Source organism: Calidris pugnax, unplaced genomic scaffold (assembly GCF_001431845.1).
Source record: "Calidris pugnax isolate Ruff unplaced genomic scaffold, ASM143184v1 scaffold123, whole genome shotgun sequence".
Taxonomy (NCBI): Eukaryota; Metazoa; Chordata; class Aves; order Charadriiformes; family Scolopacidae; genus Calidris; species Calidris pugnax.
The window spans coordinates 1,435,626-1,456,220 of record NW_015090876.1 but is presented as its reverse complement, the minus strand read 5'-3'; the positions used below and the strand labels follow the sequence as shown (position 1 = coordinate 1,456,220).

The 20,595-nt window shown below is 46.0% G+C and overlaps 2 protein-coding genes across 2 annotated transcripts in view; one reads left to right on the top strand and one right to left on the bottom strand.

Moving 5' to 3' along the window:
• The first annotated feature begins 201 nt into the window (after nucleotides 1-201).
• NUDT1 (nudix hydrolase 1) lies at nucleotides 202-4,691 on the top strand. The gene is made up of 3 exons (XM_014946213.1): nucleotides 202-442; nucleotides 3,846-3,991; nucleotides 4,194-4,691. The coding sequence occupies exons 1-3, from the start codon at nucleotides 291-293 to the stop codon at nucleotides 4,364-4,366; spliced, it is 471 nt and encodes a 156-aa protein (XP_014801699.1). The 5' UTR covers nucleotides 202-290; the 3' UTR covers nucleotides 4,367-4,691.
• Nucleotides 4,692-8,481: 3,790 nt separating this feature from the next.
• The window catches only part of SNX8 (sorting nexin 8), a 31,365-nt gene continuing 19,251 nt past the window's right edge, over nucleotides 8,482-20,595 (bottom strand). The window contains exons 9-12 of the mRNA XM_014946179.1: nucleotides 16,998-17,066; nucleotides 11,189-11,338; nucleotides 10,306-10,455; nucleotides 8,482-9,556 (exon numbers count right to left, since the gene is read on the bottom strand). Coding sequence (XP_014801665.1) covers nucleotides 9,443-9,556; nucleotides 10,306-10,455; nucleotides 11,189-11,338; nucleotides 16,998-17,066 — 483 coding nt within the window. The 3' untranslated portion in view covers nucleotides 8,482-9,442. The remainder of the gene's footprint in view (nucleotides 9,557-10,305; nucleotides 10,456-11,188; nucleotides 11,339-16,997; nucleotides 17,067-20,595) is intronic.

Sequence of the window (20,595 nt, the reverse complement as noted above, 5' to 3'; positions counted from 1 at the left end):
ATATTTGGGGGAGGAGTTCTGGGGGGGTCAGTATTTGGGAACAGTGTTCTGCAGGATCTGTTAGGGATTGGGGGAGGGAGTTGTGGGGGAGCAAGGTTCAGTGGAACATGTTAGAGAAGTGGGCATCAGGAGGGGCAATGGGGGACCAAGGGTTTGGGACAGGGATGGGGGGAGCAGGCATTTGGGGAGGGGGTGCTGGGTGTTTGCGGGTGCGGGGCTGTCTGACACCCCCCCAGGCTGAAGGGGCAGCCCTTGGCCAGCGTGTCCTCCTCGCCCCCTGCCCAGGAGCCATGTCCACGTCCAGGCTCTTCACCCTGGTCCTGGTGGTGCAGCCAACCCGCGTCCTCCTGGGCATGAAGAAGCGCGGGTTTGGAGCCGGGCTGTGGAACGGCTTCGGGGGGAAGGTGCAGCCGGGGGAGAGCATCGAGGAGGCTGCCCGCAGGTGAGGCCTGGCCAGGAGAGGTGGGTATCGGGGCACAGGGTGGGCCGTGGAGGTGTTAGACCATTCGCGGTGGGTTGCAGGTGGAGGCACCATCGTTTGACTGATCAATAACGCCCTCGTAACCAAGGTGTTACTAACCAGCACAGTCGTGAGCTGTCTCTGAACAGAGAAAATCTGCTCCACGGGTGATGAAGGGTCATCCTCATGCACAAAGAAATGGGATTGCTCCCCGTTGCCTGTCGTCTGCAGATCTGTCACTGTCCTCCTGTCTACGAGTAACTGGAAGTTATCGAGTGTCCTCCCTCCCACCTCTGATCAACACCGAGACCCAGTCTGCTAGTGACAGGCAGAGGCCCTTGTGCTGTTCAGAAAGGCACAGATTTTAATTTTGGCTCTATGGCAGAATGACAGTTTATGCCAGTGTGCTGCTGCTTGTTTAAATTTGAAGCTATTGAGCAGGTGCTACCTTCCAGTCGCTTTTTAAATAGTACTGCACGAAAATGTAGGGACAGAATTCTCAGAGGTCTCTTACGAAAGGCACCTTAGAAATTTATTATTTGACTGCCCTAGTGCTGAGTTAGAGAATTGAATTCTATCTGTACAGAGGTACAGTACCATTTTTGAAGTTTTTAGTAGTGATTCCTTGAAGTTCTTTCTTCTGTCCGGTCATCAAAACGAAATAGCGGATCGCAGCTGAATTGCTAAACTCCTCTAAAAATTAGGTACCTGGTTCTTTATGCGAATGTTGCTGACAAAAAGCCACACTTCACCGCCTCCTCCCTTTCTGATACGTGCCCAAAGTTACCCTCGCACCTGCAGGAAGATGGGTGTTGGTTGGTGTGCACAACAGCTACCTTCAGCTTCTGCCCTGAACCACCCCCTCAGCTGGGCCCCTGCAACCGCCCGCGTTCTGTGGTGAGCTGATCCAGGAGGGTCCTCGCTGCAGATGTGCACCCAAAGGGTGTGCAGGGTTAACGAACCTAATGCTTTTCACCCGCGTTCTGTGGTGAGCTCATCAGGGGACAGGAGGGTCCTCGCTGCAGATGTGCACCCAAGGGGTGCACGGGCTTAACGAACCTGATGCTTTTCGTAGAATTTATCATCTCTGGAGGGAGATCAGTTTTGTTACTTAAATCCGGCTTCCACTTGGCTGGGCTCACATTGCCACCGACTGCGGTGTAAATTAATGATTTAATGTAGTGTTGGATTTCCAAGGGGTGTGTTTATCTGTGCAGGGGCAGAAGGTGTGAAGTGTCCTCACAGCACAGGCAGTTAAACATTAAGCTGAAACACCAACAGAAGTTCCCTGTATCAGTAAGATTTCTCATGTTCCCAGGACTGCCTGGGCACCTGCAGCTCTTCAGCAGCACAGCTTCTAAGGGCAGCATTTAACTAGTTCCTTAGTTCTAGTTTGCTACCTGTAATATTTCCACTTACTGTATCCAGGGCCAAAGAGGTACCAGATAAATTGCTTAGAGAACCAGAGCAGTGTTGTGCTTTGTTGTGCAATTATCACAACCCATAAAACAAGGCTTTTAGAGGCAGTTTTCCAGCAACAAAGCCATTTTAGATGTTGTTTGTCAGGAAGAGAAATCTAAAATTAGCAAAGACATTAAGTTGGAATATACTTTTGAAGGATGGGATTCATGAAATTGATGCCAAGTGAAGCTGGAGCCTTAAAGATCATTTCCATTACATTTTAAAATTGTTAGTTACTGCCAAATACGCAACTGCATTAATTATTAACCTTAGCTGAAGATATGCCGTTTCCAAGTATTCCTTATTTTTGTACATTAGAAAAGCCATGACTAACTTCAAGCTACACTGATTCTGTTTAGAGGCAAGTGAAAATTAAAAAAAGCCCTAAATGCGCATGACTAACTTCAAGCTACACTGATTCTGTTAGAGGCAAGTGAAAATTAAAAAAAGCCTTAAATGTGTAGCGTAAACACAGCGAGTAATTGAAGGTGCTTCAAGTAGCCACGCGCGGTGATGCGCGGAGAAGAGCTGTCTGGCAAGTCCCTCAAAAGTGCTCTTCAGAGTCTTGCCTTCTCCCCTCTCGTTATGCTAAACGTGCTCCCCAAGGAGCAGAAATGGCAAGTTTACACAATTGCTTTGTGGGTTTTTTCTGCAGCGTTTGAATGGGAGACGGTGTTCCTAACCCTCCGCGTGCAAATCATCCTGTGTAGCATGTGGTGTTACTTCAAAAAGCTTCAGTGAGCCTCAGAAACAGCTGATTCTGTGGCAAGTACAGACGCTCTCCCATTTATTACCTGCTCCCCCACAGTTCTAAAAGCTTTAGCTTGAAGTTGGCAAAGCCTTGTTTCTGCCTGTCCAAATGAGTATCTCTGAGTTCTTAAGCCACATCCGGCCTATGAGTGTTAGTCCACTCCTAACTAACCTCATCACCCTGTTGCAAGGAGCATAAATTATACAAAACGATCAATTTTCATGAATCTTCCCCTTCCAACAGCCTATTTTCCTACCAGCCTTTAGGAGCCTGAAATAAGACACGAGCTGGTCTGAGCTGGCTTCACTGGAAATAGACCAATGGTTTGGTGCCAGCCCGAACTCTGCCCTGCCCCGCTTTCCAGGTGCAGGTTGCACCTCGGGCTCACTGGAAGGGTTTTCAACGTGCAAGTAAAGCTAACGACTGCTTTTTCCTTCTCCCACCACTTATTTTCATAGAATCATAGAATCATTGAGGTTGGAAGAGACCCTTGGGATCATCGAGTCCAACCATCTCCCCTACTCTACAAAGTCCTCCCCTACACCATGTCCCTCAGCACTGCATCTAAACGGCCCTTAAACACAGCCAGGGATGGGGACTCCACCCCCTCCCTGGGCAGCCTGTTCCAATGCCCGACCACTCTTTCGGTGAAAAATTCCTTCCTAATGTTCAATCTAAACCTCCCCTGTTGGAGCTTGAAGCCATTCCCTCTCGTTCTGTCACTAATTACCTGTGAGAAGAGACCAGCACCAACCTCTCTACAGTGTCCTTTCAAGTAGTTGTAGAGAGTGATGAGGTCTCCCCTCAGCCTCCTCTTCCTCACAGTAAACAGTCCCAACTCCCTCAGCCGCTCCTCAGACGATTTGTTTTCCAGCCCCCTCACCAGCTCCGTTGCCCTCCTCTGCCCTCGCTCCAGCACCTCGAGATCTCTCTTGTATTGAGGTGCCCAAAACTGGACACAACACTCGAGGTGTGGCCTCCCCAGTGCTGAGCACAGGGGCACAATCACCTCCCTACTGCTGCTGGTCACACTATTTTTGATACAAGCCAGGATGCCATTGGCTTTCTTGCCCCCCTGGGCACACGGCCGGCTCATGTTCAGCCGCTTGTCAACTAGAACCCCCAGGTCTCTTTCTTCCAGGCAGCTTTCCAGAGGTCTTATTTCTTGTGCAGGGAGCTCCTGGAGGAGAGCGGGCTGACCGTGGACACCTTGCAGAAGATGGGCAGGATCACCTTTGAATTTGTAGGCAACTCTGAACTGATGGATGTTCACGTTTTCCGGGCGGATGAATTTCACGGAGAGCCAACAGAAAGCGAGGGTAGGCAGCCAGGGGAGGGGGGGAAGGAAGGATGAGCATCCTCTTCTGAGCCAGCCCTGCTCTTCAGAAATGCAGAACCCCCCTGAGGAGGAGGCAGCTGGGCTGGGGAGGGAAGCTGCTTGTTGACAAATACTCAAAAAGCCTGGGCAGCAGGAAAACAAGAGAAAGTCTCACCCAAAGTTCTTTTGTTTTCTCCCCCCAGAAATGCGGCCCCAGTGGTTTCGGCTGGACGAGGTGCCCTTCAATCACATGTGGGCAGACGATATCTACTGGTTTCCCCTGGTGCTGCAGAAAAAGTTGTTTCGTGGCTATTTTAAGTTCCAGGGACAAGACACTATCCTGGAGCACAGCCTGAAAGAAGTGGAGGAAGTTTAAGAAAACAGAAGCATTAGATGTATGTGCTGCTGCCCACGCTGGGCGAGAACACCACGAGTATGAGTCCTAAGGGTCTCCTTTCTCAGCTCTCCAGCAAAGAGAAGGCCCTGGGAAGTCAGGAAAATAAGGGGGTTTCTTACAGCAAAAAGAAAAGTAACAAGATTTCCATGCTGTGAAGTCCCTGGCTGTGGTATACTTTAGCGGTTATGTGATCACAACTATTAAAAACATAGTGTTAACCCTTTTCTTCACAGGTGGCTAATGCTTTAGGCTTTTCCCCTTGTGGCTGGAAATGTTTTTAAAAGATTAAAAAATATTTTTAAAAGCGTGTGTTGCTCTGTTGTAAACAGCTGGCTACCTCCTGGGCTGTTTAAGGGCCTTTTAGGGGTTGGCTTCCTTTCACAGGTGAAAGGCACTGACAGGTGAGCAGCTCAGCATCCGGGCAGCAAAAGCTTAATCAAACTCTTCCAGAAATAACACAGCACATATGTAACTTCTGACACAAGTTTTGGGTTGTTTTGGTTTTTCTTTTTAAACACTTTTACAAACACATATAACACTTACAGATAGAATCTTGGAATGTAATATAGGATCTGTAAACATTTCCAGTCTACCAGCTGTAGTAATAGTTCTTTAATTCCTGCATTTGGATAAAGTGCTTCATACAATAAGGCTATTTGAGCAAAGCAAAGATACAGGAATACTCCAGGCAGGCAAAACTCACCCCCTCTCAACAAGATTGTTTCTCCTTGTCTCCCTCAGGCAGTTCTGAATAATTTATCCCACTCCAAAACACCCTCCTCCATCCACCCAGTACAACCACAGCTCAGACCCACAGCAGAGGAGTTAACACCTTTGGCTCTGGCTTTTCCTGTTGTGCTGCACAAGGACTGACTGACAGGGGGTGTGATGGCTCTGCTGTGACAGGGCAGGAAGGGATGGGGCTCATCTCCTGCAGGGAATGGCTCCAGGCAAGGAGAGGAGAGAAAATATATATAGCACAGGGGGAGAGGGAGCTTGTAAGGGGATGTGAGACCTCACTGGGTGGTAGGAAAGGGAGCAACCAGCAGCTGGTACCTCTGATGTTCCCTCCATTCATTTCCTTGTGGAAACTGGGAATTTACACATAATTTACACAGTGGGAGAGAGCAAATCACTCTGTTCCTCCAGTTTAGGAAGGAAAAGAACAAGCACAGCTCAGGCCTGTGCTTCTATCTGCTGTCCCCTCCTCTGCCCTTAGCTCAATCCTCTCACCAGCGCTGACTCATGTCAAAGAGCAGTGACATTACTGCTCCTGCTGCAGTTGGGGAGACCAACAGCTTTTAAATAAGTTCTGTCCCCAGAGGGTGATCTCTGTCTTTTAGGAAACAGCACGAATTGGAGATTGGGAATGAGCCTGTTACAAATTCCACGAATTACATCCTGGCACGATCAAAGCAGAAAAGTAAAAGCAGGGGAAGGCAGCAAGGCACTGCTGAAAACGTCACAACTCGGGAGGAGCAACTTGCAAGGCAGATGGGAAGGAGGGGGAAAGGAGCAGAGATTGGGGTTGTGGTGTAACTGGAGTTTGGGAAGCCTTTCAACACAGGATACTGGTCAAAAAGCCTGTAAGTGCCACTTCCCAGGTTGAAGCAGAGACCTCAGGAGTGACAAAAACACATAGCCCTTTGGAGAGAACGTTTTTCAGGTTCTCAGCTGTTTATTACTCTGGTACCTTGTGACAGATTTTGAGCACAACACTGACAGAGAGACAAGAGGCCTCTCCTCCCATCACTGCTTTGAACACTTCAAAGTCCCCAGGAGCTCGAGTGCTACCCCGAAAGCTCCCATTCCAGAAGGCACGTTCGCTCTTTGGCGCTACATCCTACAGGAGCATCCCTTCTGGGACAGGCAGCACCTGCTCCTCAATTAGTCTTCTGGTTTGCTTAGTGTTAATTGCAATCTGCCCAGCTACTGGCAACAGAACCCACTTCATTAGGCCTCGTTGAAATAGTGTGTGTGTGTGTGCTTAGGGATGAGACAGAGGTTTGACAGTCCAGTATGAAACAAACTCTGAAAGTGCCATCAGCTGTATCAGCTCTGAGAGTACAAGGCCTCTGCTCTCAAAGTAATGTGAGCAGAGTTTAAAAAAAACCAAGAAAACCCCACCCCAAAGCTGCCCTCCTCAAAGAGAGAAGGATGGGACAACAGAGGGATGGGTGTTTTCTCAAAGCAATTCCAGTTTCTCTGTGTTTATCACAGTCTCAGCATTTGGACTTGGAGAATTCTTGCTTTGAAGGAGAACAGGAAAGAGGAGTTAGTCTAAAGTCCAAAGGTGGGGTTGATGTTTAGGGGGTTTTTTTGTTTGCTTTCAAATAAAGTCTAAAATTGTAACTCTTTTTTTCCTAACCATGAGAAGTGCAAAGCTCCAGTCAGGCTCGTACTTTGCACGTCCTTCTACAGAACACGGCCCAGTCCTCTACCCCAGCCTGCCCAGTCAGGCAGAAGATCCACCACACAGATACCAGCTCTTGCCCCAAAACATGTGGTATTTTCTCAATTTGACTGTTCCCCACATGAGGAGGATGGCTCCTAAGACTAAGCACACGCCAGCCCATCACCAGCACCTTCTGAAGGTGCAAGGAGTGACGAGCATCTAAAAACACATCATTTCCGCACTTTAACCACAAACTTATCTTCCTAATCAAGACAAGGCCAAGGAGAAAAACCTTCTGTGCCATTCTTGAGATAATTATCTTCTTCGTTACTGTAGAGCAGAAACCCTCCCCGGCCAGTTTGCTCTGGTTTGTGAGCAGAGTCTCTGCTGCATCGCTCTGGAAATCACCAGGAGAGAGAACCAAATCCCTCCCAGCCATTTGCAGTTCATCTGCCTCCCTGGCCAAGGCCAATATGCATATTTTCTCAATTTGACTGTTCCCCACATGAGGAGGATGGCTCCTAAGACTAAGCACACGCCAGCCCATCACCAGCACCTTCTGAAGGTGCAAGGAGTGACGAGCATCTAAAAACACATCATTTCCGCACTTTAACCACAAACTTATCTTCCTAATCAAGACAAGGCCAAGGAGAAAAACCTTCTGTGCCATTCTTGAGATAATTATCTTCTTCGTTACTGTAGAGCAGAAACCCTCCCCGGCCAGTTTGCTCTGGTTTGTGAGCAGAGTCTCTGCTGCATCGCTCTGGAAATCACCAGGAGAGAGAACCAAATCCCTCCCAGCCATTTGCAGTTCATCTGCCTCCCTGGCCAAGGCCAATATGCAGGAGGAAAGACTCAGAAGAGAGTTAAGACTTGAATTGCTATAAAAAAAATGCTCTTAATAACGCATTCTGAACAAGGCTGTTAAGAAAAGTCCTTCCCCTGAGGCCCAGCACCCAAGAAATTTACCCCCTTGAGCGAGTAATGGTTATGCCAGTCCTGTGAAACTGGGCAAGGAACTTCATACCTTGCTCCTAGCTGAAGAAACTAACCCATAATTTCCACCTGGACTAGGAAGAGCTTCATGTTGCATTAAGTTTTCTAAGTTAAAAAAAAAAAAAAGCTTTTGTGATGAGAGGTTTTAAATACATTTCCTGCTAATGGGGAAGTTCCCCAATGGGAAAATACTGTAGCGGTTCCAGTTTGAGAGGAGTGTCCCTGGTAATGGGCTTCCTTTTTACCCCCTCGGAGAAAACACAAAGAAGCCAAGTCTCAAAAGTCTCCTTTGGCAGCTGGTTTGGCCACAGAGGAGCTGGGTTCAGGGGAGTCCTGTGCACGTGGAGTTTTGCTGCACACATTTGCAGTTTTCCTCATTTATCCCACATTGCTGCACACATTTGCAGTTTTCCTCATTTCTCAGTTTCTTGGGAAGATCCCACTATTTCCCCCAAGGCAACAGGACAGGTAAGTTCTCCTCCCTTACCCTTGGCCTCAGGAGGAAAAGGCACAAAGATACAAAGCGAGAATGTTTAGTCCCTTTATCAGCATCACAAACCAGCCTGAAAGCCCCATTACCAAGGGCCCTGCTATTTTTAGAGAGATAACGAACTGTCACTTAATTGTCTTCTTCACAAACACAATCCAATGCTACCCACAGCCAGAAAAAAGAATGACAGGAACATCCTGATAAATGCTGATATTTTTTTTTTTTTTTTTGCTAAGGAATTTTAGCAGGATTGTGTCCCAGCCTGCTGGTGGAACAGGATACTTCATCTGACACTAGAGCAAAGCAAACACCAGCCTTGGGGCCCCAACAGTCCTCGACAGCTACTCGCAGGGGGGTGTCAGAACCTCCAGAAGAAAATAAGCCAGCAACCTCCCAGCTGCTCCTATAGTGCGAGTGGTTTAGGATTAAGGAGTGTTTTATTCAATTAATTTCCTCATATAAATGAGGAACCTCTTCCGACTTCCTGAACCCAGTCATCTTTGGCCCAAACCGAAATACACCAGTCCCTCAGGCTGCCCCACAGCCTGAAACACCCCCACAATCATCTGCCTCGTGAGGAAAAAAAAATCAGTGTGAGGAGCAGCACTGACCCCCAGCCGGGTCAGGGAATCCAGCCCCTCTGTTCATGTTGGCTGCTCTAGGGTCTAGCAGTAAGAAACCAAACCCAGACACCTATCAATGGGGTGGGGGATGGCTTCCAGCTTTCCTCACACCCCTAATGCATGTTCCCCTCCACGCTTAGAATTCAATCCATCTCTAGGACAAGTGTTTCGGACACCCCCATTCACCCCAGCGCTCAGAGGGGTGTCCAGACCCATCAGATGAACCCTCAGCAGGAGATGCAGAGGCCTCAGCAACAGCACCAGGTCCCATCCTGACCCTGCAGAGAGGGACTGCAGCACAACCAGCAGCAGCTCTGCCCCGGAGCATGTCATGTCCAAATTAAGAGATTTGTCTTTATATCCGTATGTTCTGCCCCACATCCAGTCTGTCTAAATCAAGAGAGCAGCTCAAAGCAGCAGTATTAAAAAAAAAAAATTAAAAAAAAAAAAATAATAGCTGTTTGGAGGGTTCATTCTAACATCTGGAGGTAGAGGTCCCACCCCTTGGTTGATTGCACTTCTTGCTCCACGCCAGATGCTCAGAGCATTCATTAATTGGAGAAGAAGTTTCCCTCTGGAGGCGACAATGGTGGAGTTGGCATATTGGTAGATCCCACAAAGAGGCAGCTCAGCTTCGGCTTCAACTCATTCCAAACTTTGCTCATCTGTGAGAAGGAAAGGAGAGAAAAGAGCCATGACAACCCGGCAGGTAGTCATCTCACCACGCTGCACTTCAGCGGCGGTTTCAGAGTACTCAAAAGCACAACACACATTTTGTTGAAGTATTTTGGGGAAGTCCAGCAGACCCAGATTGTCCCTTTTAGGCTGGGGCTGCAAGGCAGCTCTCAGCATTTCACTGGGATGAGAGATTTCCCACACCTCAGTCACATTCCTTCACTGCAGGGAGGGAGGGAGCTGAAGGAGGAGAGACTTCTAATGCCACAAACATAAGACCAACCCTGCACAGAGAATGCTAAAAGGTCAGATTTAGGGGTTAAGAAAGGGCAGCTTTTTAATTTAGAGCAAAAACAAAGAAGTTGTTCTCTGTCACGTAATTTCTGTGTACCACAACAAAAACCAGATTCATCATTCATTACAGAAAAGTTAGTTAATGGCTGGGTCTTCTTCAACTACCCATAGGGTAGGGCCATCTGCAGACAGGAGAGGGAGGGGGGGAAAAAAAATAAAAGGAAACCACAACAACTTGCTGCAAGAAGATACAGTCTTTTTAGAGAGGTTAGAGGCTGGCCTTGGTCTCACCTCAAGCTGGAAAGACCTTTGGTGACTTCTTAGGAAGTTCTGAGAGCACCCAGCTGGACAGATGGTTAAAGGAGGAAGGCCCAGGGGTGAAAACAAATACATTCAAGTTCTCATTCATATTTTGGGAAGAAGAATATAATCCAGCAGAACTCACCTCTTTGTGACCCTGGATCTGGGAGTTGACAAAGGCCCCCAGGATGTGAGAGGTGAGAGGCAGGTAGATGTGGATCAGCTGTGTCTCCTGATGCAGGCAGTAGAGAGAGAAGTAGTTCCGCAGCTCCATGGTGAGGATTGCGTTTTCTTGCTGAAAAAAAAGAGGAGCTCAGTGAAATACACTGCCAGGAAGAGGATATGCCAAGGAGGTTCACTTGCAGCAGGAGAAAACAGCATTCCTCACCAGCCCAGCAATTCAAACACATAGCAAAAACTTAAAAAGGCAGTTCCTGGACCCATTTGATATGACAGACTTTCCACAGCTCCTGCCAACGACGTGCTGCCAAAGAGCCAGTAAGAAGTGTTGGGGAAAACAAACGGTGTTTTCCCTGCAGCAGAGCAGGTAGCTCAAATTCCCCAAAGTACAGCTTACCCTTTTGGCCTCGGAAGAAAAGTTAAATGTCAATTAACACACCGCATATTACAGCTGCTCAGAAAGAGAAAAGAGAAAGCACTTAGTCCGGTAATTTCTCTGTACTTGTGAGTCTTGTAAAGCACTGCAACAAAACCAGTGAACGATTATCTATAATCTGTCAGCTCCCTAAAACAGATCTTTTGGGTTGACCAGCAGAATAAATATTCCTTCAAGTGGTTCTTTCTCACAGTAAAGAAGTTCTTCCAAATATCTAATCTAAATCTCCCCTCTGAGTCTAAACCCCTTTCAGTGTCAAACCCTTCCTCCTCCTCCCTGATCAAGAGTCCCTCCCTCCCCAGCTTTCCTGTAGGCCCCTGCAGTTGTGTTTGTGCAAATCCAAGTGAGCTCTGCAGGGGCACCTTTCTGGGAGCCCAGAACCCCCCTTTGCTGGCCCAGGCACCCGTCCTACCTCCACAATTCGGGACTCCAACTGCTCCACCGACTCCGGTTCCTTGTTCTGCACGGTGGCGCTCATCATCTGCTTCTTCATCATGCTGTACTTGTGCAAGGCTCGCTGGTGCTTGTGCAATACCCCCTTCTCGTGTCTTTCACACAGGTCCTTCATGGAAAAAGGAAAAAACAGGTACTTGGTGGAAGCCGAGAGGCAGCAAGCACCTCAGCCAAGGACATGGGGAACACAAACACACCGTCACGCTTTATGGAATTTCTATGCTGCTGGGTTTTCTTTATTTATTTTCAAGAGGGTCAAAAAAAAAGAAAAATGTTGGCAGCTAAGAATTCAAGAAAACTGCTTGGAGCCAGACCAGTGAGCTTAAGAGGAACATGGCTTCTGCCAGCAGTTTAGATCTGATCAGGCCTCTTATCTTTTGTGCCCTTCTCAATATTAAGTGCTGGCAATTAACTGTGGTAAGAGCTCAGTAGTGTCCTTCTACGTCAGCCCAGGCCTGGGAATGTCAGGAGAGGCCACCACTTACAGTTTCATTAAGTGCTTCTAAAAAAAGTGCCTTTGATCGAAAGGTTAGTATTAACAGAAATTCTTTTACTCGTAACTGAACTCTCGTCCCCACGACCAGTAGCCACCTAATTCCCTGCTTTGACTCCAAATCTACAAAAAGTAGATTTTGTAGCCAAATCTACAAAAAGTTAGCTGATCCATATAATTCAAGCAGTTGTCTTTTTAAATCCCTTGCAGGGTTTGCTGTTTGGCAAATTCTCATCAGGGGATGAGCTGCTCAGTCAGGCCACAGCGCTGGCTACGGCCACCAGCCACCCCCCTCCCTCTGCCACATGCCCAGTTCTCCTCTCCACTGGCCTCCCAGACAGTTTTCCATCCAGTTGGCGTTACACCCTCCAAAGAGCACAAGTTCGCTCTAAACAACTTTCTTATTGGCAGAAGAACAGTAGAGCTCACTTTATAGGACTGGAGTAAATCCAGGAAAAGGTTCAGCTTCTCCACCACATCATTCTCTTCCTGTTTACCCTAGAAAACAAGGAAAAAGTCCATTTTACGTAAGCCTGGCAAGAACCCACATCACAGTTCTTCACGTCCTTAACACCACGTAGGCCCTCCATGGATTCTCCAGGGCACATCAAGGCTTGCACAACAGCAGCAAAAACCTTTCAGATGGCACCAGGCTGTTGAGTCTTCAGTTCTCAGAACAGGGACCTGACTGGAGCAGGAACAGCTTTTCCCTCTGACTGATGGTGACAAGAGGAGTTAATTCCTCACTCCCATCTGTCAGCCCTTTCAGCCCTCTCTGCCTGGGATTCCTTGCTCTTGCAGATTCCTCCAATCTTTCATCTTCCCTTCTTACAAGGCACCTAAATCCATTAAAGCTCTAAATACCTGCGTGCTCCCCATAATAGCTCATGCATCAGGAGGCAGAGATGAGACACCAAGCCAAATCCCACCGCTTGGTTGTTTTTTTTTTATGTTACTAAACACTGTCTTTTTCTTCTGGTATCAATAGAGCTCTCTGGAGCATAAACTCTGGAGAAAGAGACCTGGTCTGACTGATCTATAAAAGCACTCTGAGTGTTTCAACACAACGAGATGAAGTGAAGACAAAACAATTACTTTTCCTTCCCAGCCTGTCACGCTCTCACATTATTCTAACAGTCATTATCACACTGCATACTTACACAGGAATAGGATGCTTCTGTCTGAACGACTCTCATGTAATGATAAAGTATATGAATGTCAAAATTTGATTCAGAAATAATTCTTCTGTGTTCTCTGCAGCAGATTAATAAGACAGAACACACGACTTTTGGACAGCTCAGTACAGCAGCACAGCTTAACTTGTCCAATATCCATTTGAAGTGAAAAAAGAAAGCAAGCTTTTCCCTCCTTTCCCTTTCCCAGTGTATTCTTCCCATTTAAACACAGTCCAGGTTTTTCATCCAAGCCTGAACAAGCAGCCTGGTGGGTGAGGGTGTGAGTTTGGACCACAATCTCACTCTTAACTCAAGTCCCTACGTCCACAGAGACCATGGTTTGAGATGAAACTTAAGGCAGCAACGAACCCTCTTCATTTTACAATAAGGAAAAAGAAAAAAAAGAAAGAAAATGGTAAAGAACTCACCTGCTGCACAGCCTTATCCGCCAGCAGCGCAAACTCCACTGAGAGACCCTTCAAGGCTTGTTTCAGAGTCCCCCATGTGCTATTATTCAGAGCAGCCCAGGAAGGAAGCGGTGTAGTGTCTGAGCCCAAAGCACTGGGAGGAGATAAGAAGAATTCAAATCTAGGGGACAAATTCCACGAAGCAGATAGACTTGCAGAGAGCAGCTCAGAGTTTCACTTCTGTCTAAACAGCCCGCGGTGCTGAGCTGTCACAAACACAGAGCTGTGTATGTACTGGGGGAAGAGACAATAGAACCAGCACCTGAATGTCAAACTACTTCTGTTTTCTTTTCTCTTGCTCTATGCGATGCAACTTTAGCAGAAAACATGCCTTTTCTTCTTTTATAGTAAGAAAAAATTTATGATGACCTACAGCATGCATTGAAATACTCATTCTTACCAATTTGCAGGGAAACCTTACGAATCCTGAAAGAGCAGAAAGGTTCCCATGAGCAAATCCTCTTCCCCCCAAACCTACCTGAGCTCCTTCCCAAAGATGAGGAGATCCGAGGCGTTATCGATGGCTCGGGAAGCTATCCTCTCCGCACGGTCCCGAAGCTTATAAAAGCTATTATAAATATTTCTGATGAGCTCCCTGCTGGCAGCAAACTGGGCCTGTATGTCGGCTGGGAGGAAGTCCTGAAGAAGCACAAGAGAGGTTACTAGTGGAGAGACCAGAGACTCACACACACACACGTTAATTGTGAGTCCACCCCACAGCCAGCAGAGAGAGACAGGTTTCCCCCATGTTCTCACTCTCTCATGTCACGCTATAACAGCCCTGAAGAGATTAACTTCACAATTTAGGTGTCCAAGTCAGATGTTATGCAAATACCCCTAATTTTCAGAGGCAGAAAGAGGTTCAAATACCAGGTGTTGACAGCGGAAAAATCTGCAGTTCTACTCTGCAGTTAGAACAGGGTTTGTGAGGTTTCAAGCTCACAGGTTCTGGTCTGAAGCTGCGAGTAACCACCAGCCTGGCAAAGTCAAGCATGTTCTCAAAATTCAGCTCTGTCTGACCCGTGCATCGCTGGGAAAAGCCTGAATTAAGCTCCAGTTGCAAAACCTTCTGCTAACATTGCAGGAACCTGAACAACCACCTGCTTCAGAATTGCTCAATGAACACAGGGAATGTACATTTATAGCACTAATCACTGGGATAAACAGATACACAGAGAAAACGTGTCACTAACTTCTCTATAACAGTCCAAATGACTCTCCCAGAGGGAGAAGAGGACAGACAGAATGAGGGCATGAACACATCAATCTAGGTATTAGCTTTTAAATTGTGCAGTATGTGCATTTCTTTGTTATGCAAGTAGAAGTAATTACCCAGAAACATGTTCTGAGCAGGATTCATTGTTTAATCTTTATCATATTCATGAACCAGCGTTTAGCTCAAAATACCAAGGCCTCAAGAGTCAAATATTTATTTGATCTTTTCAATAAAATCACAAGTTTGAAAGTCCTTCAAACTTGGAAACAACTCTCTTCTGCCTAAGTTCTCCATCGCTCAACAAACGCCGTAACTGACCCACCTGGAGGAGAGAGCCATTTAAAGCAGAATAATAAGTTGCAAGAAATTCCTATACATACCTTGGCCTGGGTAGCTAATCTGCAGGTCATGAATTCATCTCCTACTCCCTGGACCAACTCTCTTAGCTTATTCTGTACATCCTGGAGAAGATACAGAACCAAATAAGCATGACAGAAGTAACGCCAGGGACCTCACAGAGCTCTCAGATACACTGCAATAGTAAAGGCACAACTTAGAGAGAGCTTCACCCAGGTCAGCTTTGATTTAAGGACAAGTATAATATGTATTCCCCTAAGAACAGTTACCATTTTCAAAATACTGACACTCCTGGCATTGAGTGCAATTACCTTCCACTTTCCAGCTGTGGAAATACATATTGAGAGAAAATGCTCCTCATCACGGGGGAGCAACAATGTGTAGGTCAAGAGCAATTCGGGACTCTGTGCCCAGCAAAGCAGTTACAGGAAGACACACAAACTTGAGATTATTGCTGACAGGTACTCACGGAGCCGCTGAACGAGAGAAAGAGTTTCAAGAGCACATCTTCTGAGAAAGGGGGATGTCGAGCCACCAGGTTTATAAAACGCTTCAGCGCTCTCCTCCTCGATTCTATGAATTCTCGATCAGCTACGGGAAGAAAAGTTAAATGTCAATTAACACACCGCATATTACAGCTGCTCAGAAAGAGAAAAGAGAAAGCACTTAGTCCGGTAATTTCTCTGTACTTGTGAGTCTTGTAAAGCACTGCAACAAAACCAGTGAACGATTATCTATAATCTGTCAGCTCCCTAAAACAGATCTTTTGGGTTGACCAGCAGAATAAATATTCCTTCAAGTGGTTCTTTATATCTTATTGAAATCTATCATATCTCTCTGTATGTTTATTTTCCTGGGTGTAATCAGGATAAACAACCGAGTCTGAGGCCCGAAGCCTCCACTGACACACTTTGTGGGTGTACAAAGACTTTTCTTCCTCTGGTCCCCAGAGGGATCTCACTCTGGTTGGGACTCCTGGGAAACACACAACACGTTGCTTCTTGCCACTGCAAAGTGATACCTCACAAATAATTATTTATATCTTATTGAAATCTATCATATCTCTCTGTATGTTTATTTTCCTGGGTGTAATCAGGATAAACAACCGAGTCTGAGGCCCGAAGCCTCCACTGACACACTTTGTGGGTGTACAAAGACTTTTCTTCCTCTGGTCCCCAGAGGGATCTCACTCTGGTTGGGACTCCTGGGAAACACACAACAAGTTGCTTCTTGACACTGCAAAGTCATACCTCACAAATAATTATGGGGGGTTTGCTCACTATTCTGAACAAATAGATTCAGTGTGATGTACCCTCAACAGTCCCTCCTCCATACTTTTAAGCTTTTTGAGGCTAGGGAGAGAATAAAGGTTGATTTTGGGGTTTTTTTTCTCAAAAAAAAAGAAAAATGTTGGCAGCTAAGAATTCAAGAAAACTGCTTGGAGCCAGACCAGTGAGCTTAAGAGGAACATGGCTTCTGCCAGCAGTTTAGATCTGATCAGGCCTCTTATCTTTTGTGCCCTTCTCAATATTAAGTGCTGGCAATTAACTGTGGTAAGAGCTCAGTAGTGTCCTTCTACGTCAGCCCAGGCCTGGGAATGTCAGGAGAGGCCACCACTTACAGTTTCATTAAGTGCTTCTAAAAAAAAAGTGCCTTTGATTGAAAGGTTAGTATTAACAGAAATTCTTTTACTCGTAACTGAACTCTCGTCCCCACGACCAGTAGCCACCTAATTCCCTGCTTTGACTCCAAATCTACAAAAAGTAGATTTTGTAGCCAAATCTACAAAAAGTTAGCTGATCCATATAATTCAAGCAGTTGTCTTTTTAAATCCCTTGCAGGGTTTGCTGTTTGGCAAATTCTCATCAGGGGATGAGCTGCTCAGTCAGGCCACAGCGCTGGCTACGGCCACCAGCCACCCCCCTCCCTCTGCCACATGCCCAGTTCTCCTCTCCACTGGCCTCCCAGACAGTTTTCCATCCAGTTGGCGTTACACCCTCCAAAGAGCACAAGTTCGCTCTAAACAACTTTCTTATTGGCAGAAGAACAGTAGAGCTCACTTTATAGGACTGGAGTAAATCCAGGAAAAGGTTCAGCTTCTCCACCACATCATTCTCTTCCTGTTTACCCTAGAAAACAAGGAAAAAGTCCATTTTACGTAAGCCTGGCAAGAACCCACATCACAGTTCTTCACGTCCTTAACACCACGTAGGCCCTCCATGGATTCTCCAGGGCACATCAAGGCTTGCACAACAGCAGCAAAAACCTTTCAGATGGCACCGGGGTGTTGAGTCTTCAGTTCTCAGAACAGGGACCTGACTGGAGCAGGAACAGCTTTTCCCTCTGACTGATGGTGACAAGAGGAGTTAATTCCTCACTCCCATCTGTCAGCCCTTTCAGCCCTCTCTGCCTGGGATTCCTTGCTCTTGCAGATTCCTCCAATCTTTCATCTTCCCTTCTTACAAGGCACCTAAATCCATTAAAGCTCTAAATACCTGCGTGCTCCCCATAATAGCTCATGCATCAGGAGGCAGAGATGAGACACCAAGCCAAATCCCACCGCTTGGTTGTTTTTTTTTTATGTTACTAAACACTGTCTTTTTCTTCTGGTATCAATAGAGCTCTCTGGAGCATAAACTCTGGAGAAAGAGACCTGGTCTGACTGATCTATAAAAGCACTCTGAGTGTTTCAACACAACGAGATGAAGTGAAGACAAAACAATTACTTTTCCTTCCCAGCCTGTCACGCTCTCACATTATTCTAACAGTCATTATCACACTGCATACTTACACAGGAATAGGATGCTTCTGTCTGAACGACTCTCATGTAATGATAAAGTATATGAATGTCAAAATTTGATTCAGAAATAATTCTTCTGTGTTCTCTGCAGCAGATTAATAAGACAGAACACACGACTTTTGGACAGCTCAGTACAGCAGCACAGCTTAACTTGTCCAATATCCATTTGAAGTGAAAAAAGAAAGCAAGCTTTTCCCTCCTTTCCCTTTCCCAGTGTATTCTTCCCATTTAAACACAGTCCAGGTTTTTCATCCAAGCCTGAACAAGCAGCCTGGTGGGTGAGGGTGTGAGTTTGGACCACAATCTCACTCTTAACTCAAGTCCCTACGTCCACAGAGACCATGGTTTGAGATGAAACTTAAGGCAGCAACGAACCCTCTTCATTTTACAATAAGGAAAAAGAAAAAAAAGAAAGAAAATGGTAAAGAACTCACCTGCTGCACAGCCTTATCCGCCAGCAGCGCAAACTCCACTGAGAGACCCTTCAAGGCTTGTTTCAGAGTCCCCCATGTGCTATTATTCAGAGCAGCCCAGGAAGGAAGCGGTGTAGTGTCTGAGCCCAAAGCACTGGGAGGAGATAAGAAGAATTCAAATCTAGGGGACAAATTCCACGAAGCAGATAGACTTGCAGAGAGCAGCTCAGAGTTTCACTTCTGTCTAAACAGCCCGCGGTGCTGAGCTGTCACAAACACAGAGCTGTGTATGTACTGGGGGAAGAGACAATAGAACCAGCACCTGAATGTCAAACTACTTCTGTTTTCTTTTCTCTTGCTCTATGCGATGCAACTTTAGCAGAAAACATGCCTTTTCTTCTTTTATAGTAAGAAAAAATTTATGATGACCTACAGCATGCATTGAAATACTCATTCTTACCAATTTGCAGGGAAACCTTACGAATCCTGAAAGAGCAGAAAGGTTCCCATGAGCAAATCCTCTTCCCCCCAAACCTACCTGAGCTCCTTCCCAAAGATGAGGAGATCCGAGGCGTTATCGATGGCTCGGGAAGCTATCCTCTCCGCACGGTCAGCTTTTTGAGGCTAGGGAGAGAATAAAGGTTGATTTTGGGGTTTTTTTTCAGTTGTTTGTTCAAGATCAGTGCCCATCTTTTTCATGCAAGACATCAGAAAGTACTTTGGGAGACCTGCACAGCGATCTACAGGCCATCCAGCCAGGGTCCTTACTTGTCAAGCTAAAAAAGCTCCAGGAGTCTTCTTGAAACAGGAAGAGTTTCAATCCGGTGTTAACGCAGCAAAGCATTAAATCACAAAATCCCGGCGTTTTTCAGGAAAGATGAAAAATTAAACGAAAATAGGTTTGAAGAAAAAGAAAGTGGTGCAGAACAGAATTAAAGGAATGCTCTTATCCATCACAACGCTCTCGTATCATGAAAAGGTAACTCTTTTGCCTCAGTGTTAAGCTGGGAGTTTGCTGGCTGCATGGACTCTCTGTGATGGTCCTTTGTACAGTATCACACAGCACATGGTTCTTCTGTCATTGGGGTTGCAGATGGTGCTTTTGCTTTGTTCATATTTTAGCCTACACGGGAATTTCTGAAATGATCTTCATGTTTCCTACACAATCTGCCTCTGTTTGCTGCTGTCCTCCAAAACGAGCTGTAACAAGTGCAAGCTGTCCATCTTTCTTCATCTGACAGATGGATAAAAGTCGACCACCATGAAAATAAGAGTGTCACGTAGCAGGTGAGTATAGCCAGTGTAAAATGTACAGAGCTTTGCCCATCCACCTCTGGGACTAAGGAGGTTGCGAGAGTCACACATCTACAGCAATCCATCAAATCCCGTGTCCTGCAATTCCTTCTCCAGCTCATTAACTACTCAGAAACAAGAACTACCCATTCCATTTCCTTTTTCCTGTTTGTAGCTTCTGTTGAGACCACTTACACAGCTTTTCCACACGAGAGTCACTGGACTAAAAGCAATCATCACCCCCTGCCTTAACACAGTCTGGCACACTTTGGGAACTAATACTATCAATTTTTCCTTAAATATATGATATCTGTGGGAAGAAAATGCCATCGTTGAATGCACAGGAATATCAACACACCAGCAATGCAAGGAAATAACAGTGACTGACAAATTATATATATTTGTAGCTTCTCTCAATCCTCTCTCCGCCGAGGTTAATCAGAGAAGGTCACTTTGCTTATAGGTGTTGCATGAAGTGGAAAATCTGGAAATTCTGGCTGAGAACACTGAATCAGGGCAAATCCAGCAGACGGGTTTTCGCAACCTCAAAAGAAAGGTCTTCACCATTCACATTCCATCATAAGAACTTATGAACCAGTGAAGCTTTTTCAGCACTAGGATTTTGTTCCAGTTCACTCCAGACCCCGCTCTGCTCACTGTTCACCAGCTCCTCTTTACTGCAGCAATACATGAACTTCCAAACACCAAAATCTATTATTTATTGAAACACATTAAGCTTAGCAGCACAGGCAGGAGAGAAGACAGTGAAAAGCTTGTTCTCTCACAGATAAAGCAAAAAACAATACAGGATTTTCTACGGTTATGCAACGTTTGAAATAATAAAAGTTTTAAGCCAGTGCCAATATTTCAGATGAGTGAAAAATGTACCTGAAGGAGCTTTAATATGCTTTTAGGCTTGGGATACTTCTTTGGGTTCTATTCTAACAGCCAAAATGGACTTGAATGAACTGACATTGATTCCAGCTTAGTTTTTAGTAAAAAAAGAAAAAAGAAAAAAAAAGGGCAACAGCTACTTTAGGGAGTTGCCAGAAAAACACCTTTTTGTACATAAAAACCTGAACAAGCAGCCTGGTGGGTGAGGGTGTGAGTTTGGACCACAATCTCACTCTTAACTCAAGTCCCTACGTCCAC